Genomic DNA, 25,282 nt, shown 5'->3' with positions numbered 1-25,282 from the left:
TTCATGAGCTCATGAAAGTTCATCTCACCAAGTGCCCTTAGAAGGAGTATAACAATAATCTTTGTAGTGTAGTATGTAGAAAATATTCTTCGCTTTCTGTCCTTTAAGAATGATGCCCTGTTGTTTGCACTTGCTTATTCTTCGCTTTCTGTCCTTTAGGAATGATGCCCTGTTGTTTGCACTTGCTTAAAAATATGCCATTTTCTTGTTCAGAAATTTACTACCAGATCAGATACCCAAACTGTGTTATTGCCATTTTAGCTAAAAAAAATTCCTATACTTCTAGTTACGTACTGCACATGAATATTCTGTATTGCTTACAGAATGTTCAAGGCTTCGTATACAGCACTTGCAGTTTGATCAGATAAAGAGGAAGATTGATCTGGAGAGCTAGGCTAATTAATAATCAGCAGACATGTCAAACTCGTGACATCACATGACGTTGCGCAACATTTCGGGACAGTTTTGCCATTGCCGGCAATGGGGTGGGCGCGGCTTCTCCGTGACGCATCCGGCCCATGGGCCAGCAGTTTGACACCCCTGATCTACAGTGTCAATGAGGTAATGTTTGGAGTTTGATTGAAAAGAGGCCTTTCGACAATCTGCATTCAGACAAAAGGGCACAGGAGCCTAAAAAAACACTTGCCCTATACCAGCACAAAGGGGGAGACCCATTCAGATCATCTGCCTCATGTTGCTGATTTGTCTCATTGTGGACTTCTAGTATTCATCCACAGTCTTGTCTCCTCACCGCCACCACAAAATGGCAAGAGGAAATAAAGTCAAAATCGCTATACAAAAATAAGGGCACAGGACAGTAAGTTCAAGCAACAGCAAAGACCATGCAACAATCTCTACAATGACAACTGAATTGGGCACAGTCTCAGCAACAAACTTAATTTGGTTTCCCTCAACCTCTGGACTTGTAAGGAAAAGAGCCAAGTTATTCCAGAACTATTTATTTTGGGGAATTTGGATTTCCCTTTATTTTTTTACCTTTTTTCTGGAAAGAGACATTTAGGAACTAATAGGATCTGAGTGAGGATGGAGGTGTAGATCAGAAGCATCTCCAACCTTTCACAGAAGTCTCTTTAATGTTGTATCAGTACCACTGGCAAAAAGACAATATCCTCAAGCTGAAAAGGCAGCCACAATTATATTACTATGCTATCTCTTTAAGTATTTGCTTCTGAACCTGGAGCCTTTTCCAAATTCTTCACTAATCTGGGCATTAAGGAGTAGATGAATCCTGAAAAACTAAGAACTTGCTCTGTCCAGCAAGCTGAATCTCTTTGCGCAAAAAAAAATAATAAAAAAGTTCTGCTGATCATAGACAAACCTACTACTGGAAGGGGTCTTCCTCAGATTCAGGTAGCCAACAGGCCAATAGGCAGCAGGGCAAGCACAACAGCAAACTCAAATATCAAAATCTCAGTGCTCTGGACTTAAGCTTTACTCCAAGAGGTACCACTGGGAGCAAGACACTTGAAAAAGGACTAAAACAAGCTAGTCAGCATCTCAAAATTCTTGAACCTCACCCATAGCCAGCATCCAGTTTGTTGCCAAGAGCCAACATGGCTTCAGATATTAGAAACAGGTTGGAAGTTATGGGTCAAATACTGGGATGTGATCAAATTCACAAAACCTTGTATGCAAACAATGTAAAGAAAGCTGGTGGTTCCCTGATACTAACAGTGATCAAATGTAGAGATCATTGCAGTGTTCAAAAAATATAAATCCAGATCAAGGTAGAAATCCTTATCCAGCCTTTGGCACCTTTGTTTCCTCCAGGGAATTAACAAATTACCTTTCACTGATGTTCCAAACAACAAACCCCAGGACAACCTGTGTTCTAGCCTTAACAATGCAAACGTTAAAAAACAATTTTGATCTACTTTATAGAGTAGCTCCACTGATTGATGGATGCAGGTGACAAATTGGGCCCTAGAGTACTAGAGAAAACAAAAAGGTGTGTATCATTTAGGAATAAAAATGCCAAGGAATGCTATGTAGGCCATCACTACTACGCATAGGTAGTACACAACATATGCTATTAGAACAACTCTTTTTGTGACTTCTTCCTCACAAGCTGATTTCAGAGACCTAAACTATATCTGTAGTCTGGATGCACAAAGAAGCAAAAACTTTGTCACAAGAATGAAAAAAAAAACAGGGAGAATGGCAATAGGACCTACTGTAATTGTTGCAAATGAAAATAGATTCACAGCATCTTGTCTTGCCTGCCATCTTCATGTCTTGAATGTGAAAACTGCAGACAGTGCCATGAGTCTGTCCTCATTCACATCAGCTATAGTAGTTCCTACTACTATACCAGAAGTACATACATAACAGAATGCATATATGACTGAAAATTCTGGAGGAAAAGAAGCAGCTCCTATGCTGATGGCTGAAACTTGCGAACTTACCAAAAATCATCTCCAAAAATAATCAAAAGTACAAATCATGTCATCAATCTATAGAAGAGATTGATGCAGAGACCATGGCCTCAACATGTTAGCTTGGAAGTTTTTATATACCACAAACTAATAATGCACAAGGTACTTAGAATATACTTGAAGTATACTCTAAAAACCAGAAAGCCGAATTATTTGGCTTCACATTATTAACTACACAATAAGCATGCTGCCACACAGAAACAAGCCTAGATATTACCATTCTCTTGAGAGCCTGCAACATCAACAGCACTAGAATCATAAGACTTTAATAGATTTTTGTAGGGCAGCTATGTGGACTAGTCCTTCTAGCTCACGGGTGTCAAACTCACCATGTGACATGTCCCGACGTATCGCGACACTATTTGCATTGCCAGCAATGGGGCAATTGCTGGCAATGGGGTGGACACGGCTTCAATATGATGAAACCGGCCCGCGGGTCAACAGTTTGACACCCCAGTTCTTGCTTGTCAGTCACTACCTAGCTTTCATTAACTGCACTGTTTGGCCAGCTTTGTAGAGTGCTATAAACAATTCTTAGGAATAATAAAGTAATATATCACTCTCATGTCAGCTGCACTTACTAATAATCAAGCTCTTACACTTACTGTGAAGAATTGTCCTGCTCACCAATTATGGACTCAGGTAGACCACCCAATTAAATATGAAGGTCCCCAGGTAAAGAAAAAAATGTTTATAATTATGTTTATAAGCAAGAATCAATATGCTGACAACTGGAACAGTAGTAGAGAATTAAGCTTTCACTGAAACATTCTTCTGCCTATTCCTTCAAGAATTCCTAGCCAAGAGTATTTGTAGTACTTCTCTTTCTTCTTCTTGTGCCATATCCGTTATCTGACGTTGGTGATCATGTTGGCGATCCTGTTTTTATCAGCAGCCGCACGAAAAAGTGCTGCTGAGTTTTGTCCAAACCAGTCGCTTAGATTTTGAAGCCATGATGTTCTTCTTCTCAGTACTTCTCAGCTCATATTATTTCTGAATAGTCATGTTTCCCTCATGCCTTCAGAATGAAAACTGTTCTAGCCGAGCATTAAAAAACAAACAAGTTATCCCTACAGTTTATCATACATTGCAACATAGAGTGAAAAAATAGATTGTGGTATAAACTTCCTTGTTCTAATTTTTAGGATCAAGATTAATGATTGTCAACTCTAAATATTTTTCTTTATGAAGCAGTAAAATAAGGTAAGAAAATGGTACTGTCAGCAAGCCATGGACTCCCCTTGTCATATTCATACTCAACTTCAGAATATAAAGTTATTTGAGAACTCAACTCTTCATTTTACAAATAAATCTAATGGAGTTCAAACAACACACAAATCAGCTAAGCATGCTTTGCTCAGCCTTCTTTCCCTATCGCAGTGTTTCTCAACCTTGACAATTTTAAGGCATGTGGACTTCAACTCCCAGAATTCCACAGCCAGCATTGCTGGCTGTGGAATTCTGGGAGTTGAAGTCCACATGCCTTAAAATTGTCAAGGTTGAGAAACACTGCCCTATCGTATGATGGCCTTGTAAAGGTGGCATCCTAAGGTAACAGACTTCTCACAGACCATGCTGAACCTTAATCCTTTTTCAAACTGAAAGCAAATATGGGATCGCTGTATCTGAATTATTCAAAATTTTAAATGCTTCAGAGTCCAGTAGAAGATCCAATCATAGTATCTCCCAAGTTATAATCCTGTTATCTAAAGTGATCTATGTACAAACTTCAGTTTCAAACACAACAAAACTGGTCCGAGTGATAATGACAAATCACACTGGTGTTTCAGCATCAAATCAAATGGTGGCTTCCAGAAAATAAGTAAACACAGTCATTAAACATGAATCCCAGTGAATTACTACTATAAACAGGTAATGATTCAACTGATTAAAAAGGTGATAGATATTTCTTCCACATATATGTGAAGGAAAAACCCCAGCCTTCTTGGGAGTAAGACTTACCAGAGAATATTTTCAGACTTACTGCTGGATGAGCATAAAGGTTTTAACAGGAAAAGGCAAGGAAGGGCATGGGAAAAAGTGAAAGCAAGCTGATAACAAAGAGAAAACAACACAAAAGGGAGTGTTATATAAAAACTATTAAACTCTACCAACTGTTCATAAAGAGGCCCAGCCTTAAAATAGCTGATTTGCCTGTTGAGCCATCTCTTCCAACAGAAATAGAAAACATAGGAGCCAGCTTCTATCAAGAAAACCTGCTGCTTAAATCTGGGGCTGGGCTGGCATTCTAGATTGCCCATTTGGGAGGGCACAAGAAAAGGACAGATAGTTAATTGCTACTACTAACATGGCTTCTCTCTTTAGTTGGAAAATATACTTTGACAGAAGCATTACACTATTTTAAAGCCCTGTTCCTGACAGCTTAAATGGGCTGGTGTGAATTAATCACTCTCCTCCTTTGACATGTCCAACATTTGTCAAATTTGCAACTGTTTGCTCCTGCCTATTACATAAAGAGGTAATGAAATTCTGTAGTTTAGTTATCTGGTTAGGGAAAATCTACATTTTTAAATATCTGTGTAAAGGAAACAAAAATTAATGTGATAGTGCCAGCCTTATTTTTAAGAGAGGGATTCTCCAATGAAAAGCTCACTGTATAATGAATAATCACTCTTCCTTTTATTTCAATGTCATAACATTACAGTCAAAAATGTCAAACAGATCCTATCAGGCATTTTAAAACAACCATAAAATGGTAGGAATGTACACGAAGGATTATTATACATATAACCATGATTTAACTAAATCAGACTATTTATAAAACCATAATGCACTAGAAATAAATTTCTTTTAAAAAGCATCCAATCCTCATTTTCTTTAGGGCATAAGTATTATTTACTTGTCAGCTAAAAAATTTATTCATGCGAAGCATATATATGTGTATGTGTGTGCTGTGTTCTCAGGGATTTCCATTCTCAAGTATTGCAAGTACGGGAATTGGCTTAGTAAAGAAGATGATAATTTCAATTTAATCTTATAATTCATAAATGTTTATTGGATTAAATAGAAATATTGTTTGTTTTTAGAATCATAATAATATGGAATACATCTACTTCAATTCAGTGAAGGGCCCAATCTTTCTGCTTAAAATTCCCTATCTTAAAAGAAACATTAAGTTTTTCAAAGGCCTATTTGTAGAGGATGGAATCATCCAACCCTTCTCATCAGTATAACACCACTAGACAACTCAGCTCAGATATATCCAGAGTATAGTATTTGAACTATTTATAAATCAGCAACTGAACATTGCACATCTACCAGGACTACCACATGCCTGTATTAAACTGTTTTTAAACTGGCTGTAAGCCGCCCTGAGTCCTACGGGAGAAGGGCGGGGTATAAATATAATAAAATGAAAATGAAAAAATGAAATGACTGTTTTAGAGTAAGTTACTTCCACAAGTTGGATTGGACAAAAGAGGAAAAACACAGCACAATTTGATAACAGATATTAAATCATTAATTTAATCAATGTACAGAGATAAATTTCAAATACCTTCAACTACAATATGTTTCTGGACTTAAAAAAGAAGGGTGGATTTGATTTTTGTAAGATAAGTAATGGCAGAACTTGGGCATGAAGTGAAAATTATCTTTACTTCCCCCTGTTATTGGTATATCATTATTATTATTATTACTATCATTATTATTATTTTGTTAATCTTCAATTTGATTCAAAGCCTGGGACTGGTAAAAACTTAACAGTTCAAGTCCTAACCAGAGACCTAAGAACTGTTAAGGTAGCATCTGAGTATATAGGCCAGTGGTGGGGAACCTATGGCACGTGTGCCAGAGGTGGCACTTGGAGCCCTCTCTGTGGGCACATGTGCTGTTGCCCCAGCCCCGCCTCCTCCACGGCCCCCTCACCAGCAACCCCTCCAGAGGAAAATTGCTTCCGGGCACAGCCCACGCGGAGCAGCAGAGCCAAGGACATGGCAGCCGGGCAACAGGGACAAGACTCCACCCTCATACCCTATCATGCGCAGATGATGCTGTGGGGCATGGGCGGAGGGCGTGGCTGCCATGGCGCTGCAGGGCCGCCTGGGCGATCTGCGGTGGGCCGTGGAGGCAGTGGGTGGTCCTGCGGGCGGGCAGGGGTGGGGGCGGGACTGGCACGGTGAGGGGCAGGGTGGGGGCAGGACAGAGGGTGGGGCAGTTTTTGGGCACTTGGTCTCTAAAAGGTTCACCATCACTGATATAGGCAGTTCCTATATTATTGTTGTTGTTGTTGTTGTTTTCTCTGTTGCTTTGCAAGTACACTGAATGCTTCTATACTGGAGACAAATTCCTTGTGTGTTTAATCACACTTGGTCAAATAAAGTATTCAAAAAGGGGGAATCAGCCTAAAATTCCTACTTAGCCACAAGCAAATTAAATTCAACTCCCCCCCTTGAGGGTTGTTGACCCTTATCTAACTCTAACCAGGTGCTGACTATTAGTTGAGAAGATTCCTGGGCATAGGTTTTTAGCAATAAATCAGTTTAATTGGACCTTCATGTGTAGACCAGGTCTTTCACCCGCAAGTTTTAATGTTATGTAATTCAGATTTAAAAATTTTAAAAAAAATCTATGCTTTTTGAATCCTCACTTGTCAACATTTAGAGCTAGAATCCACGAGAGGCTTTCTTGAAAATTTTAACTGTTGTCCCTATAGAATGTTTGAGTTCAACACACACACACACACACACACACACAGAGTGTATATAAATGAATTCTGAATATTCTGCAGAAATATATACACTGCCAACAAAATACTATGTAAAATTGTACGTACACACATCTCTTTAAAATAGAGAGTAAGATAACTGCTTCAAAGTTTATGACTTATAAGTTACCTGAATACATAATATAGTATTTTATTACATGCAAGAAAAGGGGAGAGGGCATAATGCAAAGTATTTTAAGTCCCATTTAGTTCAACAAAATATACTTAAGCCAGTGACCCTATGCATTCACAGAAGAGCTTTGTGGCACTTTCTGCAAGCAAATACCTGATATCAGTATATAAACCTTTCAAATGAAACCCGTAATTAAGTCTGGCTGGATTATGCAATACATTTGAAAACTAAGAATTCTGATTAACCATTTCTCACAATTAATTTAAGGTCAAAATGCTTCTGGGATTTTAAAGACAAATTTTATTTATAGCATTTTGTTTTCCAATAAATATAGTTTAGTGGTTATATCTTAGAATCTAAGTAATATGAAAACAAAAAATTCAGCTGTTCTTTAAATAAATAAAAAGTAGAGTAAATCCACAGTAGAAGTATTTTGAATATCAGAAAAATGCCAAAGGGGATGTCAAAATAAACAATACAAAGGCATGTGCTATGTGAATATCCAACTAAACAAAATATATATTAATGTTATCATCATCCAACTGCGAGCTAAAGCAAAATGTATTAGATAGCAGACATTGTCAAAATCAGATATGTATTTCACTAATAGTTTTAGAATTACATTATACTACAAATATGTATTGTTTATGTTTATCAACAAAATATGGAAGAATTTACATCTGTAAAGATTGTAAGATTATATATATATATATATATATCTGTATTCCAACAATGGTGTTATTCGTTGATAATACAGAAAGAACCAACTAAAACCCCAGATGTAATCTAATACAGAATCTAAAATAACTTTAAGATGGCTTTAAAGCCAGTTTTTAGAAAAACCATTTCAAGATAATCTCTCTTGCTAAAATAGATGAGCTTTTTATTATGCTATAATGCAATCAACTCGGGGGACAATACCATCACTAAAAGCATTTGTCTGTTGAAAATGTGATTTTAATAGATATTTATCTTACATAAGAGCACAATACATACACCATATTCTATATAGAAATCTCAGATGATACTAGCATAGGTATGATGGGAAAATTATGGATCTCAATACTGTCCCCTGAACCAGAAAACAGATATTATCCATGGCAACTGGCATTACATTGGCCACATTGAAAGCACAAAGATTAGAAGATAGGCAAGGCAAAGACATAGGGTAAGAAAAGGAAGCTTCCAAGAAGTGTGGGAGTGAGAAATGTGGTCATTGTTCCTGTGGGTTTTTTTTTTTTTTACATCTTAACATGATGGCTTTAAAAAAAAAAAAATCTATATTCGAAATTAAGAAATGGAACAAAAACATGGTAGTGTAAGGATTGCAGATAAAACCAGATTTAACAAAGCTAGCCGTAAAGATCTTAACCAATTTACCATAGTGTAGGGTTTAATTCTATGCACAGGATCATTTTTAAAAGATGCAAATTATCTTTAAATGTATAGTCTGATACCTGGTAATACTTAACACAAGAAAACAAGTTACATACACACCCAAAACTGCTGTTTGTTTTGCTAGCTTCCTGCTTTAGTGGTACTTAACACTGCATGTACATAACATCAATGATGCATCTAACCTATTTAAGTCTCTGATAAGCTATTACATTATCAAAGGCTTTTTAAAAACACTAAAACAAAAAATATTATGAACACTAGTAAGGCATTAATACAAGTTGAAAAAAAAATCCAAGATTATACTACAGCTTTTAAGTTGATGAAATCAAACAGTTTCAATCCAGCTTTGTTTTTTTTAAAAAAGCGATTGTCACAATTGAAATGGGTAAAAAGAACACATCAAAACAAACTGTACAAAGGCAAAGTAGAATAACAAAATATTTTACTAAAACATAAGATTTACAGAAGATTTTCCAGACAAGCCATACAAAATGGTCACAAGCTTTTTCTTGAAAGGAAGATTTTTTACACTTGACAGCAGAATCACAATATTAGTGAATGGATGTTTAATGTTCCCATTTTTTTCAAACAACCAAGCTTGTCCAGCTACAGCTAAGTTAGACTTGGCTAGAATATAACTGGTTAGCTGCTTTAACCAATGCAATTAGCATCACCATAAAAAAGGGAGGAAGAGCCCACACAATTTGAACAAAAACCCCTGCAGCTAACCCTGACTACTTTCATTCACAGTGCTTACACTTAATTCATGATGGGAAAAAATCATTAAAAGCAGAGATGTGCTACTGCTTTTAAACAACTTCACAAACAATCCTGATGATACTTCTAGCCTCTGCTCATGCAGAACAGGAGTGAATTAGGACAAGACACAGATTTGCTAATGTGCATTTAAATCACCAAAGAACTGATGTCTGGGTTTTTATTCTGTAAAGTTTTCTAAGACTCTGTCCATTACGTGAAAACAAAAAAGGAAGAGGTCTTGGCAGAACAGGAAAAAGTGATGCACACTAATTTAGAGCACATTTTAAATATTATTCATGGCATATAGCCTAGTCCATGCTCTGGCTGTAAAAACAAAGGAAAAAAAGATATATTAGTCAAAAAAGTAAGATAGTGACATTTAAATATATTCCCTTTGTTCCAACCCGTTTATTTGATTTTGTGAAAATCTGTTACAGCATTTTTATCACTATATTATCAGTGCTGAGAATAATCATATGTAATAAAAGTTCTATGCCATGAGTTCCCTCTTTTATGAATTGATCATTATTATTATTATTATTATTATTACTACTACTACTACTACTACTACTACTACTACAGTCCGTTATACAGCATTTATCATAATTAGTTGTGATAAGTGTGCCTCATTTGTGACATTAATGTAGTACCATTTGAAAGAGTAATTTATCTAATTTTTTTTCTGGTATACATGTTTATTCAAGTATCCTTAACAAACTAGCTGGGAAGTACGCTTCAGCAATGGAGGCTAGGAAATAGGCAGAAATTATGCTGAACCAGATATTAGTCCTTTATTTAAAAAAGTTAACTGCTTGCATGCATATCTAGAATGGAATGGAATGGAATGGAATGGAATGGAAAGGAAAGGAAAGGAAAGGAAAGGAAAGGAAAGGAAAGGAAAGGAAAGGAAAGGAAAAATGAAGTGTAGATAGAGGACCTACTCTCTCCAAATCGAGAGAGAGAGAGAGAGAGAAACAAAGAGAGAGAGAGAAACAAAGAGAGAGAGAGAGAGAGAGAGAGAGAGAGAGAGAGAGAGAGAGAGAGAGAGAGAGATCTTGAAGAAATACTGTTCTTAAGTGTGGGAGATTAAAAGTTAAATCCTTGCACACTTCATTATCTGCTGTTTCCAAATAAAACCTCCAATGGCCATTAATGATTTTAACATAATTAATTCTGAAGACCTAACATTTGAAAGCCTTGTACACTGGTCCCAATAGAAATTTTCTTCTTAATTATACCTTTCAAAGGTATAATTAAGGGTGGGCCTACTGAAATTGAGAAAAATACAGAATAAAATGTGTATCAAACCTGAAATTAATTAATTTTTTACATTTCTGAACCTCCCATCATCCCCCAGAGAGGCCTAGAATGAAGATACAAGACCTGTTTCTATGGCTTGGACTTCATTGGTCTTCCACTGCTCAGCTACATCATTTGCTAGTGGATCATCTGGGTTGGGTGCGCTTAACAAAGCCTGGATTGATAGCAGAACTGTACGGATCTGCAAAGCTGGAGACCATTTATCTGAGGAAGCAAGTGAGAGGGTACTACAGCAGCATTTCTAACAAAGACACTCTCCTTCTCCCACCCCTGCCATCTTAGGAAATCACTGAAATAATTTCTGAATATCTTCACAATGTGCTAAAAGAAGGTATCATTGTAATAATGATTCCAAAATGCTTACCTTTCAAAATATCTAAACATATTCTTCCCAATTTGTCTACATTAGGATGATAAATTTTGGTCATGAAACGTACTTTCGGAGCTGCCATTGGATATTCTTCTGGAAGGAATAGTTCAAGTTTAAATGTCCCACCCTCAAAGGGGGAATCCTGTGGCCCTGCAATGACCACATGAAAATAACGTGCATTGCTTTCATCTGGTTCTGCCTTTATGCCAGGAACAGGTTCTGCCAGCAAGCGCTGGGTTTCCTGAAAGAGAAGAAAACAACACAGCAGTTGTTGATAAGAGTTCATGCCTCGAAATGTCACATGATTCAAGGATAAATGCTGCCATTTCCTTATCTCTTCCCTCTTCCACTGGAAATGCAGGGTAGTCTGTTGAAATTACTGGTGAAATCTTGGCTCAACTCATCTATCAAAGCTTTTATTTAGGGCAGTGGTTCTCAACCTTTTTAATGCCACGACCCCCAACCAGTCGTAAGTCGAGGACTAAACCGGTCGTAAGTCGAGGACTACCCAACCGGTCGTAAGTCGAGGACTTTCCCTGCCCGGGAGCACCACGCATGCGTGGTTCCGCCCCCTGCGCCGGCCGAGGCGTAGCTGGCAAGCGGCAGAGATGGAGCAGGCCGACCACCAGCTGGCCCAGCCCAAGGGAGGTAAGGCACCCGCCGGAAAAGGGGGAAAAAATGGCGGACAGCCTTGCTTGGCGACCCCCGTGAAATGGTCGATCGACCCCAAATGGGGTCGCGACCCATAGGTTGAGAACCGCTGATTTAGGCTTTCAAGAAATGTGTCTGTAATGCTTTTGTCTTCCTTTGGGGCCAACTTTTTTTCTTATAAATTGAACATTTTTTTCTATATTTGAGATCTTCTGTTGCTGTAAACACCTGCTCAAATTGTCCTTGATCAACATTCTACATAAGATCTATGTAACCTTGCAGCTCTTGCTTTGGATTCATCTGGGGGCATGAGACCAGTGACCCACTGAAACCTGAAAGCTTTGGAACTAATAACATGATTGTTTGCACACTAACCAGTTGTTGTTATTTTGGAAGTGAATTTTCTACCACACTACATGAAATTAAAAAAACACTAGTGGTGCTGTCCTGTTCTTACTCTCCTGATTTAACAGAAAAATAATCAGAACCACCTTCTAATAGGGTACTAAGAAAAGTATTTTTAACATCCATGGCTAAATATAAAGTTCTTAAAACAAGAACTGTAGTTTGTTTTGACAAATCAGGCACCAGTGTGTCATCAAATTACTTTCTTATGCACTTTCAGATCTATTTGAAAAACAAGTCTACCGAGAATTGAAAACATGTTTTATAAAATTTCCATTTGCTGATATCTGTAAAATTTCAGATATACTTTGATAAAGCATAGAAATTGATTTTGCTAAACAAAATAAATAAAATTTGAACTGCTTATTTACGTAATAGTTTCTATACAGAGAGAGACTGTACATGACAATAAAAAATCAGTAGTGTTATCCAGTATAATGCTACCTCACTTACAGTATTATATTTCTCCATGCTTGTCTCTGAAACAACTCCATCTGTTCTGTGATTTACAAATGATTTCTTAGTTTGCAAAGTAAAACCACCTTTTTATTACCAAAAAGTTGATGTTTTAGTTTCTCTGCCCCAATTTGATTAGAAAAAACAGATCTGTATCTTACAATGAAGAAGGATCCCAAAATTTGCCTAGGTTTGATGTATTTATTTTAAACCAAATGGATATTTTATCTTAAAATACCTGAATCCAGTTCTGTTTTTTAATACTGAAGGAAAGAGATCTACAGCCTCTTTGGTCATGGCAACTAGTTGAATACAGCACTTATACTTCCTACACAATTTATACAGTTACATATTACAAATATACTAAGTATATACAATACAATTCAACCTCTTAAAGAAGTACATTAAAATTAATAGGAATATGGCATAATTCAGATTCAGAGCTAGAAAGTCATCTCAGAATAGATATATTTGTCAATGCCTCCTTAAAGAAACAGCATGTCTTTCTGTGCCTATAGAGTAATTGTGTGATCCCATGGAAATACATATTTGAATTATAGAGCTATTCACATGGTACGACAAGGTACACTGAGGCAGATATGTCTCCCTAACTAAAATGTGCGTTTTCCTGGGTTGCATGAATGTTATAATGCCCTAGGAAAAAATACATTTATAAGGAGATACTGATAAAATGTGGCATGGACACCCATGACCATTCTGAGGCCACATCCCATCCTTAAAGTTTAACAAATTACTCACAAATGCTCCAATTCTCTACTCTTTTTCACAGGCCCAAGAAATTCTCACTGAGATGGTTTGTCTTTCCTTTTCTTCCCTTCTTTCTCCTTAACTTGTGCACAAGTTTTTAAGTTCACGCGATATGGGTGGGTTCACAGGTTTCCTTAACTATGGTTTGTTACTAAGCCATTTCTGGCTTAGTTCTTGCAACATGCTGTATCAGAGTAAATAAACCTTATTTGGCTTAATACAGTGTCTGAATCAAGGCTTTGTGTCCTTTTCTTTTACTGAGTGCCATCAGAAACAAAAGTATTCCTCTTCTTTATTAGCTTTTACCTAAACAGACTAAACATTCTATTAAGTGTCTTGTCACCCCCTTATTATTCTCACAGTACTTTTTCAAGTCCAATTGTATGTGATTCAGAATACAAGCTATTTTTTATTTTTATTTTATAAATTTAATAAGTTAATAAAATTAATAAAAATTAATAAATCAAAAACAAACTCTTTTTATGACCCTGTAATCCCTTAATTTGGGATTACAGTTGGGGCAAATAACCAAAACAAAACTAATTTAAAAATCCTTACTCCAACAAATGCCAAAATCCTACAGAATGGACTCATTCAATACCTGGTCCAATGTCTGGAGAAGAGGGAAATTTTCAAAAAGTCTTATAATAGGCCCAAATGGTCAAGGAATCCAAATCTCCCCCCCCCCCCGCCCAAAAAAAGTTCTATAATGTAGGAGCTGCAAAGGAAAAGGCCTATCTCCTGGATTCCATCAGATGGCACTGTTTCATGGAGCACATAAAACATCTCTAGATTTTATATGACAGCAGATACAATCAAAGATAAAGGGATAAGCTGGTCCTTTGCCTAAAAGGGTTTTATAACCAGAACCCTAAATTGCATCCAGGAGCCTACTGGAAGCCAGTGCAGTTTCCAAAGTGAAGTTACATGAGTGCACCATGGTGTGTCTCTAACTGCCTACACTACTGCATTCTGGAACAGTTGTAACTTCTAAATAGTATTCAAAGGCAGACCCATGAGCAGCACGTTGCAAGAATTTAAATGGAAGGTCACCGAGGCACGAATGACCGTGGATATTAATCCAAACATATTTATTTCATTTATATGTCAGCCATCTCACTGTCAAGTGACTCTGGGCAGTACAATTGGTGCACAAAATGGATTTGTGCAAAGGAGCTCCTGACCACAGCTACCTGTTCTGCAAGTAGAACCAAAAACTCCACAAGGACCCACAAGTTGTGCACTGGTTTGTCTAGGGAATGTTAGCCCATTCAGAATTAAAGATGGAAGGTCCCCAAATAAGGGGGTGGGACCTTACAACCCAGATCGTGTTTTTCCTCATCCAGATCCCCATACATATTGTGACAACATCAGTTGATTGACCCAGTACAGATATGTATATGTATCATCAGCATAATGATGATTCCTAATCCCATGCTGACAAATGACATTAAACAGTGGCTTGATATAGGTGTAAAATAGGGTCTAGAGCTAGACTTTTCTCTCCCCACCAACTGAAAGTAGCCCAGATGGAGAACTGCCACAATAACATGCTTCCCACTGCCAATCCTAAAACTGGTCCAGAAGATATAATTGATGTTTTCAAAAACTACTGAGAGATCCAGGAAAGCCTGGACAGATGCATTTTTCCATTCCAGTCTTTCCAAAAATCACCAACAAATGTGATCAATCTTAACTTGGTATCCAGGTCTGAATCTTTACTGAAAAGCAAGATTAGCTTGCTTTCCCCAAGGTCCTCAGCCACCTTCTCCTTGCAACTCAGCTACCTTCTCAGCACTTTCCCTGTAAAAGGAAGATTACAGACAGAACGAAAATTGTCCAGGACCATTAGACCAACCATGGTTCATTAAGGAAAAGGACTACTGCTTCTTGAAGAGTTGGCAGGACCCCTCCCTCCTTCCCTCAGAAATGGATTCACCATTACCTGAATCTAATTATATATTGTCTCCCAAGAGACCTTTACCAACTGGGAGGGACATGCATATACCAAGTGGCCTGGTCCATTTTTTCAGGACCAACAAGCTTGAAATCTTTGCAGATAACCAAGCCAGATCATGTCTCAGTGAATTCCACACAACTTGATATCCAGAGTTCAGCTCAGAGCAGATTGAAGTGACTTCATCTGATAGATGCCTCAAATAGTCCTCACAGTGGCCTTGCAGATGTTCCCTTAGCCCAGGAGTAGGCAACCTCGGTCTTTTATGACTCATGGACTTCAATTCCCAGAATTCCTGAGTCAGCATAGCTGACTCATAAAAGAGCTGAGGTTGCCTACCCCTGCCTTAGCCCCTTACACAGATCAGTTCACTTTGAAAACCGCCAGCCCTGCAGATGCAGTAAAAGTGGGAAAATATTTTTTTGCCACTCTTATCACAAGGTAATCCCTAATAAAGGCTTTTACCATGTAGTACTATATTTACTTATTAACCAAATCTTTGGACATTAACAAAAATAACTTTTAGTTGCCCAATATAATCCCTTAGTCTTTTTCACCACCATTTGTTACTTGAGCTCTTCTTTCCATGCCTCTTTGTAATTTTTAAAAGAGAGCTATTATTAGATCTCAGTCAGGAGTCAAGAACTTGATTATCAAACACTATCATACATGGTAGTCACAGTTCCAGATCTTACTTCCTGATCAATCATTAGCTCTTTTTATGTCTCCTTTTCTGTCAGATTCTTAGTTCTGCATACCTTTAGTGTCACTGAAGCATTTCCAGTTACTGGAGTTTCTCCTAATTCATTCAGAAAAGTATCTGAAAACAATATTTTCTATTTATTGAAATATATGTGCATACATGTCAATCTTCATCTTATTCTGATTGCAGCATAGAGATGTTTGAAGTGTCTTAAAACTTATTTTGTCATATCTATATTATTTCATACATAATTATTTAACAAATAATCTGATCAGAGATTGAAAATAAAAGTTAACAAGCTACCTACAGATGTTTATTATCTCCAAATGTTAGTGAAATGCAGTTCCCATTCTCTCTTAATATTGGTCATCCTAATTGAGCTTGTTAGGAACTGGAATTAAATAATATGTGGAAGGCATAATATAGCCTATCAATTTAAAATATAGTATCAGGTAAAACTATTGTGTTAATGAATCCAAAAATTCTAGATATCTATTTATAAAAATACTTCAAAAAGGATAAAGACACTTGAAGACCATTTCTTTAAAACTTCCAAAAATTTAACATAATGAATCTTATTTATAGAACCAGTTTTACAAATGCATTTTTGTTACTTTATTAATGCAGACATTAAATTTCTGCCAGTGGTAGAAAACAAATGTACAAACTGTTACTGGTCCAGGAATGATAGTACTGCAGTGCACAGGCACAGTGAGAATATAGCAGTAAAAATCAGAAAAAAGTTTGTCATTATAAATATGCAAGAGTTCTAGAAAATTTTAACAAAACTATCAGACAATCAGACAATATGAAGTGGCCATCAGACCCATCCTAAAATCCCAATTAAAGAACTCAGTTATACAGCTTATATTTGAACATACTGAATATAAGGCAAATGCACCCCTTCTTTGTATAATTAGTTCCAAACAACTCTGTTTTTTCCTATAATATTTAATGGGGAATTTGCTATCCCGTAGTTTAAATTCATTATTTTTTGTCGAATCCATCCGTTTTCTACTACAAAGTATCATATTTTTTCAACCTCTTTTCACAGAACATTGTTCTAGTCCTCCAATTATTTTTCCTGTTGTCCTCTGAATCTGGTCTACTTTTTCTGAAACTATTTTACAGCATGGCAAACAATATAGCACATAGTACTGGGGGTTCTCAACTTATGACCACAATTGAGCCCAAAATTTTTGTTAAGTGAGAAATTTATTGAGTTTTGCCCCATTTTAAGACTTTTGTTAAGTGAATCACTGCAGTTGTTAAATTAGTAACACAGTTGTTAAGTGAATCTGGTTTTCCCATTGACTTTGCTTGTCAGATGGATGCAAAAGAGGATCACATGACCCTGGGACACTGCAACTGTCATAAATGTGAGTCAGTTGTCAAGCATCTGAATGTAAATCACATGATCATGGAGATACTACAATTGTCGTAAGTGTGGAAAATGGTCACAAGTCACTTTTTTCAGTGTCGTTGTAACTTCGAACCATCACTAAACAAACTGTTGTAAATCAAGGACTACCCATACTCAAAGCAGATCCAACCAATACAGAATAAAGAGAACTGTTATCCTGTAATTTGAAGACAATCATTCTATTGATTCAACCCAAAACCTGCATGTGCCTTTTTTGTAGACATATCAAAACACCCACCAATATTCAGTTTGTAATTAATAATTATTCCAAGTGACCAGGTTAGATATTTCCCATTCTGTGTATTTCATTATTGTTTCCTAAGTGAAGAGCACTGCATTTATCTCTTCTGAATTTTATTTCTTGGATTTTTATTAAAGTTATTAGCTATCCCATTCAATGTTCAGTAACCTGCAAATAAAATATATTCCTTCATCTTTTCATCCAAGTCATTAATAAAAATGTTGAAAAATACTAGACTCTTAATACTTGTCAGCCCTTTGAGATAAGCCACTTCAGGAAATAAAACACCTCAAAGATTACAGGAATTCTATTTTACTGTTGCAGGGAATAACAGAATCTTGAAAGCCTGCAAGAGCTTCCCTCTAGCGCAGACATGTCAAACACAAGGCCTGGGGGCTGGATGCAGCCCGTGACATGGTTTCATGTGGCCCGCGAATCCATCCTGGAAAGAATGAGGGAATGGCCCTGCTGCCTTGGCCCTGGCCCAGGCTGCTCGGGAGCCAATGTACAATTTTCTGGTGGCCATCTATGCTGAAACGTATTCAGTCTTAGCTCCACAAGGCCATCTGGAAACAGTGAGGAACCAGCCCCTGCCGCGTTGGCCTTGCCTCCTGGGCGCGCGCTAGGGAGGTGTCACCCTTTGTGAGGAATGAAGAAATGCACCATTGCCTGGAAGTGGCCAGCAAATGGCCCTCGCCTACTTCACATATCTGGCTTGATGGGCTCCGGGGGAGGGGTTTCAGCAGGCAGTGGGGCACTGTCCTCACAAAAAGAAGCGCGCCGCCGCTCAGCCCCCAGCCTGCCTGATTTCAGCAGGCAACAAGGTGCAAAGCCGGTGAGCTTCGCACTGCCCGGCTCAGCCTCTCGGCGCTGTGAGGAGAGCGCCCTGCTGCCTGCCAAAACCAGGCAGGCTGGGGGCTGGGTGACATCGTGCTTCTTTTCGGATTCGCGCTGCCTGGCTCAGCCTCTCGGCACTGTGAGGAAAGCACCTCGCTGCCTGCCGAAACCAGGCAGGCTGGGGGCTGGACGGCATTGCGCAGGTAACATCGACTCTCACGTTGCTCATGGCATCCCCTCCCCCAAAGCCCACCAAGCCAGATTTGTGAAGTAGGGGAGGACCACTTCCAGGCGATGGTGCATTTCTTCATTCCTCACGAAGGGTGACACCTCCCCAGCTGCATTTCTTGCCTGTTTTTTTTCCCTCCCTCATCTCAAATATTTTCCCACCACTCTGTTCTAAGTAAGTAAGTAGGTAGATAGGTAGGAAGGAACATAGGAAGGAAGGAGAGGGAGGGTCTGAGGGAAGTCCTGCCTTGGTCCTGCCCTGCTACCCTTTCACCATCCCCTTGCCCCCTCCTCCTGGCCTTCCCTGGGGGTCTCCCATCCTATTGCTAAGGAAGCTTTGGATACAAAGCCAGGTCTCCTCCCATGGAGAAGGAGTAGGCCTCCCTCTGACTTTGCCCTCATACCCATCATGCTCAATGAGCAACCTGGCTAAGGAGAGCAAGCACAGCAGCAGCAGCCTTGAGGAGGAGGTAAGTGCAGCTGGGCACCCCCTTGGGGTAGTGGGGCTGGGCTTGGTGCCACGGGTGCTTGAGGGCCGGGCCGGGCGTTTGACCTCTGCTGCCCAGGGCTCTGGGAAGCCCACGGCGCCATCCAGCCCCGCCTCGCATGGCCTGAGAGGAACAGTGAGGCTCTTCCAGTGGACCATGCCTTGGCACTTGCCCCGGTCCCACCCCCTTCTGCCAGAGACCCTCAGATCTGTCCCACTTCTGCCCAGGCCCCCACAGGCACCCTTGACACAAACGATGTAGAACTGGCCATACCCACCCAGCAGGCCACACCCACTCCAGCCACGCCCACCCAGTAGGCCGCACCCACCCTGGCCACACCCACCCGGCCCGAGGACAACCGCAATGCTGATGCGGCCCTCAATGAAATTGAGTTTGACACTCCTGCTCTAGCGCTTCTTATATAAGACAGAATGATTTCTATTTCTCACCCTTCTTTCTTTCCTATGACTGAAAGGTCATTTATTTTCTTTTACTAATCATTCTAATAACCTATGGGTTCCTTGTCAAAACTATCTCTGCATTCTATACCATCTCACTGAAGAAGCACTGATGAGTATTCATGTTTGGCATGTCACTCAGCTCATATTCAGCTCAGCCAGTTAATAAAAAAAATAGGGATACGTTGTCAAATGCTTTGTTGAAAGCACGATATGTCATTTTAAAGCATTCCAATAATCTACTGAAGGAAAAAATGAAATATCTGGCAAGACTAGTCCCTTGGAAAAAATCATGTAACTTCTGGTCATTATTATCACTTAGTTTTCAAGATGTTTACAAACCAATTTCTTTATACTTTGCTCTTGAATTGTCCAGATCAAAGCATAAAACTAATGTATTTGTTGGCTGGACCATTTTTTACAGCAAACACGCAGTATTCCATCATCTCCTTTCTCCTCATTCTCAATGTAGGGCATGAAAGATTTTGACACTACTTTTAGTTTTGGAATGGCAAGCCAGAAAGAGAATTGAGATAGAAACACTTGAGAAATGTAGCAACAAATGTGAGCCGGTTTAAAGAACATATAAATATTGAAGGAACCCATGGTACATTCATACCGGTATCTTCCCTTTTCTTTCTTTTGCCAGGGTGAGCTAGATGCCTTGTTTCTACTAAACCTAAGAGCTTACATCTCCTGGGGAGCATTACTGCCTAGGGGAATTGAAATTATGCATTTTTGGTGGACTGACACAATTCCTCCTGTGCAAGATTGTTCTAATTTTTGAAGACTACAGTCAGATGCAATCCTTGCAGATCATGATGGTAAGATGGGAATTATAGCCAAGATGGGATATTTAAAGAAATACACATGACTATCTAAAACTCTGAATCTCTCTATTCTGATCAGTTAATTGTGATTATTAATCCAATATCCAGTTTGTCCTGATGCCTCTTTAACTAAACCTACAATTTGAATGAAAAGGATACTTTCCCAACTACAATATAACACTAAATTCATCTTTGCATTGAAGGTTGGTCTAGACACAGAGATAATGATAATGTTTGGCTAGATAACATACAACTTTTTCTTGGTGGAGAGCAATGTTTAAAGTTATGGCACTAAGGAATGTTATTTCATGCAGGGAGTTCCAAGTTGACTCGCATAAGAGTTCAATCAGGGCTCAGGTTATGACTTGAAATACTAGCTCAAAGCCCCATAACAGATACTTCTGGATAGCTGTTAATCTTAACAGGGATCCCTCCCACTTAGGAATCTCTTGATGTAAGGATGATGCCAAGAAAGGTTCAATGCTTCCTGGTAATAGGACTAAAGGAAAGGCTGATACTTATGCAAGATCCCAATTTATAGAAAGGTCAGGATCTGGGGAATGGAGACTGATACTGGTGATATTTTTGGCCTGTCTGCAGTTAGTCTGCTATATGAGCAACTAGTATACACAAATAGAAATTCTTTAGAATGCTAGGATGGCTTAGATAGTTTTGCTATTGTACTGCAGGTTAACAAAATGTCCACTCAATCTCCATGCATTTAGCTACAAAACTAGGTTTTGGGTAGATGAATCCTCTTGGGTGATCCCATTGCTAAAATGTGAAAGATTTTACAAGGTCCAAGTACCAGGGATTTGTGGACCAAAGAGTGTTATTCATATCAGCACCATTCTCAGATCTTACAACAGACTTAGAAGCCTCAGGCTTAGTGGAACAAGGATTGTCATAGGTGCTAAAAAGGAAATATGTTAGTCTAATCTCTAGGAAAGAAGCATGAAATAAATCATTCATTCTTAAGATTGGTGGCTGTCACTCAGAGATCCATTCCTTTTGTGAAGAGACATTTTTCTCCTCCAGTTGTTTCCAAGATTTATCTACGATAATACATAAAGTTTGGCGAGACCATCAGCACCTCTTTTAGTACTTAGGACATAATTCACTTTCCACTAGAGATTCATTCAAAGGAAACAGGTTCTGCCTGACTGAATTTAAACATATGCAAATGCCAAACATTTATTAAATATTTTGGAAAGTAAAGTATGGGGGGAACCTAAAAACAAAAAACAATAGATGCATATGTATGGTCCCCGATGCTTTTCAAGAAAAATCATATCAAGAAAAATATTTAATATTTGGCATTTCCTATTGCTGTTCATTCAATTAGGTATAGCATTCCCCTACAACAGGTCTCATATCATGGCATCTTCCCTTTCTTTGTACATCACATTGTTTAAACCATTAAACCGGAGAGCAGAAATTATCATAATACTGCTATAATGCAGACTTTTGGTTAAAGTGTTGAGATAAATGACATTAAAAAAACAAGTATATTGAAGGACAGTGTAATCTAAATATTACACTTTAACATTATACAAGGTCTAATGTATTAAATGACACCATTTTCCTTCATTCTACTTCCTTTCTATAATTAGCTGCAAATTTGCATTATCAACTACAATGGCTAATAATTAAATATAACTCTGAAATGCCAATGTAGTGTTTCCAAATAACACCTAAGTATATGAATAGTTTGATCAAGCAAGACAAATCTACCAAAAAAATCCCAATCCTTTCTTCAGCCCTGATGTTTTCTTCTCAGTTTGGATTAGAACTAATGATTGAGATTAGAACTAATGATTGAGATTAGAACTAATGATTGATCATCTGCTTGTTATTTCAACATTCCCTTTCCAAAATGGTCTACAAGAAAGCTACAGGAAGGACATTAGAGCAAATAGACTTTGCTTGATGTTGCTCCTTTAGTGATATTGATGATTATGAACTAGTTTTATAAGTTACCAGTTAAATCAAAACAAATTTACTGTTGATAAACAGAGTTACAGTTTCAGTTTTAATTGATGTTTTACTCCAATGAAGAGATATTTCATCACTAAAGCTGATCCTTCCCAGAAAAGCCACTCTAAAATAAAAACTGATTGATTGTATCATCTTGGAGAACGCCATAAGACTACAATGTGTTAAGGATTTTAATATGTTATCGAAGTACATTATCATTTTTGTATGTATGTATGTGTGCATAGTTTTTATAACTCCCAATAACCACCAGTAAAATCATATTACTAAATTTCTAATTATATTTATCAAACAGCCATAGAGCAGAGGGAAAGGTGAAGAACTTCCACCAGACAAGGGTGGAGGTAACTTCTCATACATCTGCCTTGCTTCCTTAAGCATAATTGAGTCTTTAGGAAATATTCTGGCCCTATCCACCAGTGAAATGCATTTCCTTCAGCAGAATCACTTATACCCAACTTAGCTAGAGAAGTCATAAGTGCTCTATTAACACTGGAACAGATTTTCATATTCAACTACACAAAACAAAATGCTACAAATGACAAAATACATATAGAACGGACAATTTGTAAGTGGGTTTATTTTAAATCAAGCGCTTAACAGTTAATTCACCTTAATTTCTTCCTGGTTTTAAAACCATACATTAAAACTATACATTACATTCTGCAGAAAATGAATTACGCCATGCATAGGAGGCATCAAGAACCAGCCATAAGATGCATGCCTTGAAATGAAAATATTTTTGCCTTCTGTCCAAATCTGCATTTACTCAAACAGAAATACAGGAGGTGGGGAAAGGAGCCGCAGGGCAATTTGGCAAGCGGTGAAAACACAATTCCTTAAGGAGGTATTCATGAGTCATCGCTAAACTGACCATCTCCTCGTGGGAAGAGAGAGCACGCTCGCTTCTCCCCGGATTAGCTGTTTGTCGGAAAGAAAAGAGCAGAATTATTTCGGCGGCGAACGTAGATAGTGCATATCAGAGCTCTGGCTGGGGAAGCAATTCAGCTGAGCCGTTTCCACCCGCCTGCCAGCCCAGCCCGGCCCGCCCCAGGTTATGACACCACCTCCTCTCTTCGGCCGCAGAATACACGAAGGAGCGGGAAGGGCGGGGACTGAGGGGCGGGTGGCTCGCGCGGTAAAGGTCCGTAAGAGGGGACGACGGAGAGGGAGGGGGGTGCAGCCTCCCCGCCTGCAATTTCCATTCATTCCCGGCAGGCTGAGGTGCCGAGGCCTCGTCCGCGGCGCTCCTTGCAGCCGTCACGCACCCATCGGCCGTCGCTCCTTTGCACAGACGCTCACGCGAGCGCGCACCTCGAATGGCGGTGGCTGCTCCTGCCGCCGATCCCCCGCCCTCGCCCCCTGCAGCAGCGGCGCGGGCAAGCAGAGTGACACCACTGCCAGTCTCCCTCACCGGAAACGCCGCGCCCCCGAAGCATTTGCTCCAAGCTCTCCCGGCCACGAGCTAGACGCGGGGCCTACCTCCAGCTGCCGCAGGGAAGGGAGGAGAGGAAACAGACGAGAGGAGAACTAAAGCGGGTACCTTAATGATCCTGCGGGGCAACCCGGCCATCTTGTCTTATCAGGATATAGTCTCCGCTGGACCTCGACTCCGCTCGGGGCTTACGCGCTACCGGAAGAAGCCCGTGATTCACTTCCCGTAACGTCACCGCAGCACCTCCGGGGGCAAGCTGGGAAGTGTAGTGTCAATTGCTAACAAGAGAGGATGAATGAACTCAATCGTTCCCCGAGGGAGAGGACTCAAGAAGGCGCGGCTGTTAGTCTCCCTTAAAGATGAGAACCATTGATGCGTCTCTGCTTGAGAGAAGGCCGTTCTGCATTCTGTTGCCTAAGGCAAAGCAGCAAAATTCCCATCCAGTGAGAGTTTCTTTGCCTGAAGATTAAACCATGGTTGTTTAACCGTTATTTGCTGAATCAACTAAAGTTGGCTGGATTCACACAAAAGAATAAAACATTAAACACCCACATAAAACTTAGCACTGCTGATTTTCTTTAGGACCTAAAGGGGTGTCAAACTGCCCGGACCGCGGGCCGGCTGCATCATACAGAGGCTGCGCCCATCCCGGCTCCGGCAATGCAAAAAAAGTTACGACACGTCACATGACGCAGCGAGTTTGACACCCGGTGGACCACCACATAATCAAAAAATTTAAAAAATACATAAACATTTTAATATGACGCATGGGAGAAAATATTAAATGTCTTTTTTAAACTATTTTATTATGTTCACTACTAAATACACAGCATATTTATTTCCACTAGATCTATCTACAAGATATTGCATTGTTCTCCCTGCATCTTGTTCTCCCTGCACCTTGTTCTCCCTGCACCTAGTATTATCAGAGTTGGGTAAAAGGAAGGCATGATCTTTTTGTCCTCATGTCCTCCATTCAGCAAGCACAGGCTTAAAATCAAATATTGTCAGGCCTTTTAAGTATCTCTTCCGCAGCATCTTTTCACTATGATGCAATGCTTCCCTAATGAATGCTAATGGCAAGTTAACAAAGTTGGTGATTTTAATTTGTAGATTAGTGCTCTGGAGACAGCTTGCCCTATTGCCTGAAATTAATAAGACCTTAATTAGTTACAAGCTGAAGACTTTTGGTACTAATAGAAGAGAATATTTGTAGCTCAGGGTTGAACTGTGGAGTATCTGTTT

At 39.1% G+C, this 25,282-nt stretch overlaps 1 protein-coding gene across 1 annotated transcript; it reads right to left on the bottom strand.

The window, feature by feature from the left end:
- Nucleotides 1–8,590: 8,590 nt before the first annotated feature.
- On the bottom strand, nucleotides 8,591–24,251 carry UBE2N (ubiquitin conjugating enzyme E2 N). The gene is made up of 4 exons (XM_015812836.1): nucleotides 24,146–24,251; nucleotides 11,157–11,403; nucleotides 10,856–10,996; nucleotides 8,591–9,796 (listed from the first exon to the last, which is right to left on the bottom strand). Exons 1-4 carry the CDS (start codon nucleotides 24,173–24,175, stop codon nucleotides 9,756–9,758), a joined length of 459 nt encoding a protein of 152 aa, XP_015668322.1. The 5' UTR covers nucleotides 24,176–24,251; the 3' UTR covers nucleotides 8,591–9,755.
- Nucleotides 24,252–25,282: the final 1,031 nt, after the last annotated feature.

Source organism: Protobothrops mucrosquamatus, unplaced genomic scaffold (genome assembly GCF_001527695.2).
Source record: "Protobothrops mucrosquamatus isolate PMUCROS unplaced genomic scaffold, P.Mucros_1.0 scaffold_65, whole genome shotgun sequence".
NCBI classification, from domain to species: domain Eukaryota; kingdom Metazoa; phylum Chordata; class Lepidosauria; order Squamata; family Viperidae; genus Protobothrops; species Protobothrops mucrosquamatus.
The sequence above is the reverse complement of the archived record's forward strand: the minus strand, read 5'-3'. Positions and strand labels throughout refer to the sequence as shown.

Bases quoted from the DNA above. Each gene is read 5' to 3' on its own strand.
- UBE2N (XM_015812836.1), bottom strand. From the start codon at position 24,175: ATGGCCGGGTTGCCCCGCAGGATCATTAAG. The intron at 11,404-24,145 runs GTACCCGCTTTA...CTTCTCTTTCAG, and splicing joins TGCCCCGCAGGATCATTAAG to GAAACCCAGCGCTTGCTGGC. The intron at 10,997-11,156 runs GTAAGCATTTTG...TTGCTTCCTCAG, and splicing joins ATGTTTAGATATTTTGAAAG to ATAAATGGTCTCCAGCTTTG.